General features: G+C 45.7%; 1 protein-coding gene across 1 annotated transcript; it reads right to left on the bottom strand.

Annotated features, from left to right (window-relative positions):
• Positions 1–219: 219 nt before the first annotated feature.
• Positions 220–6,442, bottom strand: SVIP (small VCP interacting protein). The gene is made up of 4 exons (XM_074884819.1): positions 6,154–6,442; positions 5,115–5,165; positions 2,557–2,670; positions 220–1,732 (listed from the first exon to the last, which is right to left on the bottom strand). The coding sequence occupies exons 1-4, from the start codon at positions 6,370–6,372 to the stop codon at positions 1,718–1,720; spliced, it is 399 nt and encodes a 132-aa protein (XP_074740920.1). The 5' UTR covers positions 6,373–6,442; the 3' UTR covers positions 220–1,717.
• Positions 6,443–7,414: the final 972 nt, after the last annotated feature.

Raw genomic sequence — 7,414 nt, 5'->3', positions numbered from 1 at the left:
TCAGTGTGCCAGCTCTTTCATACAGCAGGGGCCTGGGTGAAGAGTCTGATGGTAATTTCCTCTCCTTACGGATTTGGGGCAGTGGTATGACGGAGAATGAAGAAGAGAATGTATTAAGTTTGAAATATCCCAAGTGACCAACTAAGTGTTAAGTGCTGCTTAAGTGTCTTTGTAGGACACCCACTGTGACAGCTGTTAGACTGAAATTCACATTTCACATTGAAGTTTAGTGTATTTTATTATATAATTCAATGCCTTTTCATCAGACTTAAAAACTCACTATGACCAGTTAATACAGTGAGGAGAGCAATTGCCAGCAATTAAAGGAAACTGAAGATACTCATCTGCCAAGGACATGGCTTTTTAGCCCAAACATTATATTAATATTGAGAAGTCTCCCTTCTCAACTCAATTCTAAAGGCCAAGCCAGGAAACACATTGTGTCAGGACTGCACTTCTAAGACAGCACGAGACACTACTGCGAGAGGAAAGAGAAATATTTAGTTCAAGGGGAGGGGAAAAAAAGCCTCTATAGACTAAACTAGGTCAGAAATAGGGTCAGAAAGATACTGAGGCCAACCATAATGCTCTCCAGGGAAAAGAAGAGCTAGACCCTTAGTGTTGATCACACTGCAACAAACTTCCCTCCTCTATCAAAGCAGTGGGTCGAGGCCACTGTTGCAAGTCTAGTTGTAACACTGTGGTTTAGGTAGCTCTAAATAATCAAAGGCAGCTTCACATTTGGCAAAGGAATTTCAGACATTGCTGAATAGAGAACAAAAGCGACAGGGCTTTGGGCATTTAGCAAATGTTACTGCGCTGTAACAAACTCACCTAGATAGTACAGGAACTTTAGGAAATGAGCCATCCAAGAGATGAGGCAGTTAAGTCGTCTGCTTTTTTTTTTTTTGCTAAATCCTGAGAAGTGCAGTACTGCCCTCTCGTGGTAATAAAGGAGAACAATTAATAACAGTATTTTTAATATGTTTAACTTCCAGTATTCATTATAAATACTTACAGACTCAAAAGAAACCAACATCAGAAAATGAGGAGAACAATTATTAGACTAGTAATAAAACAGCTTTCCTGCTATAAGTATACTGGGTTTATAAAGCTTCTATTTTTTTAATTAGTGTCATAAAATGCTTCCATTTTTAACAACCCACTTTCTTTTTTGAAAAAAGGCACTAAATCCCTAAGCAGTTCAAAAGTCTAGAAACTGAAACTGAAGAGAAATGCTGTCACCCACATATTCAAATATATATATTTATGAACAACTTTCTAAGTGAGGACTTAGAGAAAAGTTTAATTGTAGAGCTTGAAATAAGCATCACAAACAACACATGGGCACCTGAGCTGTGCCTAAGCCAGTCATACGCAGACAGACATACATCAACTGACCAGACAGCACACACATACAGACTGACTACAGGTACGGAGACCACTTCCATGGGAGAAAACCCATCTCACTCCCTTGACAGGGAAGCAGTAAAACATGCACACAAAACAAACAAAAAATTTGGCCAAAACTTTAGTGTTCAGTTAGTTCCTAAGTTTCTTAGTGTATGTTTCCACATCTGTTCTCCCACAATGGCAAAGTACTGCTGAGTCTTCAGATGCAAACAGCAAAAGCCACGTGATGAATAAGTGCCACTCAGCTGCAGAAACCGGCAAGTTACTGGCAGTAAACATCCATCTTCTCTTCAGAAGTCATACTTTATCCAACCTGCCACTAAAGACAAAAACAACAATATATGCCACAGGTCTGTATGAAGATAAAAGAAAGAAAGGAAAAAAAGAACCAAAAAACCAAAACAAAGTCAACCACAAGGTTGTCTGAAGACAATAAATTCCCCATTCTAACACTGTTTATATCCAGCGAGTGAGGGACATGCAGCCCACCAGTGGCAGTTTATACAAACTCCTGCCCCGGAGTTGTATATATCAATAAGGGTAAGAGATGAAGGCTTACAAAGCTTCTGTTTCAATAACCAGATGCATCTATTGCCTTGGAGAGATTCTAATTCTTAATTAAACCTCTGCCTGGCCTTCTGAGACAAAGCTTACATGAGAAAAATAGTAGTAGTAACAGGAAAGTTCACCAGAATCTGTGCTAACAGTGTATATCCCTCTTGTAAAGAGAGAGATACATGAAACCCAGAGTCATTACCCTACTTAGTTTGAACATTTTCTCTCTTCCCTCAGAGCTTACAGAAAATCTCAACCAGTACTGAGAAGGGACACCGAGTACAGGTCAACTCCGTGAGGAGTCCCAGTGCTGAGAGTACAGTACAACTGATGCACTGTAGCTGCAGAAACTGGGCAAGGAGGCGGGGGGGGGGGGGGGGGGCGGGGAGGAGCTCTCTGCCATCTTTGCGTCCCCGAAATGAAGTCGCACTGAGAACACTGTGTGATGACACATGCTTCCATTGCTATTCCATCTCCCTTCCTCTTGGTTATTCCTCAAGTTATTCTATCTCGTAGATGACAACAAAACAGGATTTTCTCATTGAATATATGGGTAGTTACATTGTGTTGTTTCTTTTTTAAACTTACTCTCAGTCCTCCTTCTCCTCCAGAACCTGAAGCTGCAATTCTTTTTTCTATTTCTTCCTGTTTCTTTTTCTTTTGCTCTACAGAGTAAGCATTCTTAATACCTCGAGAGGAAGCCTGGGAGAAAACACATTTGGGTAAGACCAGTCAGCTATTTTTCTGGATAGAAAACAAACTGCAAGTCTTGGCAACACCATTTTGTGAACTCTGGTTTGCGTGAAAAGACTGAAACATTAAGTAATGCTACCATTACATAAATGCAGTCCTCTTCGTACTGTGAGCTCTTGGTCCCATAGGTATGTGAAGGTGGTTTTGTTTCATATTGTTATTACATCCAGGTGAACATACTGAATGCAATTATGTGTACCTGCTTTGCATCCTAAGATGCAGAACCAGAGCCTCCCCTCCTAAACGTCCCATAAATGTCTAGTCTGTGGTTTCTCCGGTGTTGGGGCCTACTCCTGCCCTCACAAACAGAATTAACTGGGAAGAGATGTTTTGGGCAGACAAAGCTTCCACGAACTTTAGCTGTTTCATCACCTCTTCACTTCTTCCACCTGTTTTTATCAGAAAGCTACCTAGAGATAGGATACAGATGATGGAAACTATAATGACAGCTTCTAACACTCCAGAAGTGGACAGAGTCACAAGCTCTGTATAACTACGACAGAAATCAACAGTAACTTAACATGCAGGAGAGAAAAAAAAGTTGTGTTAGCAGTGCTAGCCCAGGCTGTAAGAAACCCAACTTCTGAGTTGTGATCTGTAAGAAAAACCAGTGTGATAGTCTACCCTTCAGACTTCACAGGATGTGTGGATAGCAGTAGTACGGATGAGAAACCTGTTGTCAACTGCCTATTTCACATCCTCATGGTGATGGTCTAATGAGGACCTAGACTAGATGGCAAGAGTATCAGAACTACAGACAGTTAACACTGTAAACCTAGAAAGAAAATGTTTTAAAAACTCATTCTTAGCTAAGTTTAGGGTTATGATGCTACAGCCTAAGCTATACAAAAGATGTTAAAATCTACCAAGGGACAACAGCAATGCTCTCACCTGAAACTCAAAGCCCTCATGTCAAGCCCAATTCTCAGTGGGCTACTAAGGCAAATCTTACCCACAAATACTAACTCACTTAGACCCTGCGATGTCTCGCTTTTAGGCACTGGCCTTCCAAGTGAGTTAGGCACCCAGACTGTCTCTACAGCACCCCAAAAGCAAAAACACTTCACATGACTTGAGGCTGAATAATGAGCAGTTAAGAAGCATGTACAGGAAAACACTAAGCAGAGAAAGACATCTGAGCTACTCCCTTGTCCCTCATGAGGGGAAAACTGAATTAGGCTGCTTGCAAGGCATCTCTACTACCCAACATTCAGAGGCTAAAATGCTCTCAAAGATAGTGCTGAAAAATCCTGCTAGATGTTTTATCTCTGTCTTTTAAGAAAACAGAAAGTAACACAGTGATACTTGCATTTTTACTTAGCAGCTTACCGGCTACCCCAGAACCGCAAAGCCATCTGTAACCCAAGTTGCTTCATTTCTACTTCCTCCCAGGAAAGCTTTTTAGAAATTTAAGGAGCTAGATGGGTATGTTCATCTTTCACATGTTTCTCAGAAGTATATTTCCTGCAGTTATGCTTAAAAAACCTTTTGTGATTTAGGATTACATGTGGATTGCTTTTAGTCTGACACAAAATCAAGAGTTTTTAGGAAGGACTCTGAAGCATCACTCAGCTGTTGCACCAACTGTTTACCGAACGCCCTTAAAACCAGGTCAACATGGTTGTCATCAATAATGGCAGATTTTAAATTCAATATGTACTGTCACTAACACCCATACAAATAACACATTCTTTTCTCTTCCTAGTTCAGCTGCGGTCTCCAAGATATGCTTTTTACTTCTTGTGGGTACTTGTATGGTGTATGTTATAAGCCTATTTGAGAGGTAGGGAAAGGAGAAAATAGGCTAGCTAGCTTCACATTCTGCTAGAACATTTGAATCCTACCTCTTCTAACTTTAAGGATACTAAACTAGTTAAAGCTTAGCAACCTTAAAAAGATACTACTTTGCTGGAATTTGAGCTGAGAAACTTGCTTGATTGTTGTCATGTTGATAAATTGAACTTACAATGCCCATTTGTGAGAGAAGTACAAGTGCAGTACCAATTGAAATTGCCACCACAATAATGGTTTGACAACTCTGGCTTGAAAGATTTCTCAATCTCTTGTTTTCAAGTCTTATAATGAGGTAAAAAATAATATTGAACTTGGTCTTCTGATTCTTAGGTTCTTTCTTTAACTACTGCAAAACTTCTCCCATGCGAACAAGCCCAGTTATCTTGTAATGGTCTTTGAGCATCTATATAGCTGTGAAACTCTACTGCAAATATATAAAATATGGTATAAAGTAAAACAAGAATACTATGAAAATATTTATCAACAATTCTCACACTCCAGGCATGATATCCAGTGTTCCCACAGAAGCCCTTGCTATTTTCCCCATAAACCAGTTACCTAAACATATTTTGAATACATGGCATTTTATCAGACATTACCTCCATCTGCCTCTTTTCAGCAGCTTCTGCTAGCTGTCTTCTTTTAATTTCCTAAATAAAATGTGAAAGACAGTGAAATTCTATTCCAAGACAGTCTGTACATTCTTTTGGAAGTCTTAATTTTTGAATGTGACTCAAATCTGTAATGAAAACTGCCACAAAATGCTACCCTTGAGTCAGCATCATCTTTCCCTCCACTGCCAGTCTGCAAGAACAAAGTGTTTTTAGTGACTAATGTGCTAGAAGAGCAGCTGCTGACATACCCACAGTCCAACCCCACCAGCAATCTGTGCTCAGCTGTATTACGCCTTCACTCCAAAAAATTCAGGCTGGACTGAGAAGGCTGGCAGTGTGCAATGGCCTTTGGGAGCTGGAAAAGAGAAAAACTCACTCTTCCAGGCCCAAGGGGCTCCTTCTTCCCTCACAAAACCCTCAGGCGAGGGGTACACAAGCATGGAGAGGGGTTCCTACCCACGTAGGAGAAATGTTGTTCTATGAAGTTTAGTTAGAAGCGAGCATGGCTGTGCACTAGAGAGAAAAGCACAGGTTTTTCCCATTTCTGGTTAAAATGAGGGTCCTCTTGGCCTCGATTATGGCACGAACCCCTTTCACCTGAAATCCCCGGTCTCCATGCAAGCGCCCACGAGTGAGTGGTGGGAGAGGCCAGAGGGAGGTGCCGGGTGCCAGGCCCCGCATTCCCAGGTGGCGGGGGGCCAGGCCCCGGGCTGCCCCGGCCGCTCCCGAGGCCGAAGGAGGCGTTTCCCCCGCCCGGCCGCTGCCCGGGGCACTGCGGCAGCCATGAGGCCTTTCGCCGAGCACCGCCGCTGGGACGCCCCGGCCTCCATTTTCATGAAGGCGGCCCGTTCCCCCCCGCCACCCCGCCCCGGCGGGCAGGGCCGGAGCGCCCCGCGTTCGTCCCCCATCCCGGTGCCGCTGGGCGTCACTGCCCGCGTACAAACAACCGGGCGGAGGGAGGGAGAGAGGAAGGGAAGGAGAGAAACCGCCCCCGGGCCGGGGGTCGCCGCCGCCCCGCACTCACCGGGTCGGGCGTCTCCACCACGTCCTTGACGGCGCCCCCCATGCAGGGCAGGCACAGCCCCATGGCGGGGCCCACCACCGGCAGGGCCGGCCACGGCTGGGGAGGAGGCGGCGAGTGGGGAGGAGGCGGTGGCCCTGGCCCCGGCCCCGCCCGCGGCCCTCGCCAGGCGCCGCGCTCCGGCAGGGCCCGCCCCGTTCTGGGGTCGGCAGCGGCGGGCATGGCCGGCCGGAGCGGCGGGGCCGGCGGCCCGTGGGGGTGAGGGGAAGCTCGGGAGGGCCCGCGGTAGTCCCGTCACCCCACCCCCCCACCCCCCTTTCCCCCGGGAAGTAAATTAAACTAAACTCGTTCTCTCGGGGCAGAAGGGACTGTAGTCTAATTCATTTCCAGCTCGCTCCGGTAAACCTGGTACCGGGGTTCCGAGCTGCTGGAGCTGCCTCCGCGGCAGCGGGCGGCTCCGTTGGCTGAGGCGGTGCTGCCATCCGCTGGCGCGGAGCGGGGCTGGCGGCGCGGGGGGGGGGCGAGCCCGGAGCGGGGCTTATGCCGGGTGTCACCCGCCGGCTTGGGAGCTCCAACACGGCGGTGATGGTTGTGGTGGCACCTCAAAGGTTCTTTCGGAAGCCAGGGCTGCTCTGTCCCTCGCCAAAGCAGTAAGTGCTCTGGCACTGTTGAAGGTTAAACTTTTAGAACAACGTAGCAATAGTGTGCTTAGGTCAAGAACGATGTTGTCTATGCTAAAGCCAAAGGCATCCCTAATCAGAAGAACCAGTAGATAGCCTTTGAGCAAGGACATCCTGGAGCAATTAGACCTTGAAGAGAATACATTGCCAATTTGGCAAGCAAACCCAAAGTCCATGTATCCTTGGCTGAACTACTCTCGTTATAACACCAAAAATCACGCCTATAGGTCAAGAAGACCCTTGGCCAGGCAAAGACCCTTCCCCTGAGCACACGTAGTAGTACAAGTATTGTGTCAGCAGTATTATAATTGTATGTAAATTACTAACCAATCGTAGAGAGGGTGGACTTGGAAAATTACTAATTCTGCAAGTTTTGTGTATAAATATAGCACGAAAAGTCCCATTGGTGTGCTTGATTTGTGGGAAACCACCGAGCACCTGGGCTTGTGCCACCCTAAAATAAATAAGCAGTGTCTCTCCTGAGTGTGTGAATATTGACCTACTGCACGCCAGGCAGTATCTGCTTTTCAGACAAGAGCAGGGCCTGTGCTTGCAGCCCTCCCCTCTGCAAGTGCCAACAGCCC

This window comes from Strix uralensis, chromosome 15, assembly GCF_047716275.1.
Source record: "Strix uralensis isolate ZFMK-TIS-50842 chromosome 15, bStrUra1, whole genome shotgun sequence".
Taxonomy (NCBI): domain Eukaryota; kingdom Metazoa; phylum Chordata; class Aves; order Strigiformes; family Strigidae; genus Strix; species Strix uralensis.
The sequence above is the reverse complement of the archived record's forward strand: the minus strand, read 5'-3'. Positions and strand labels throughout refer to the sequence as shown.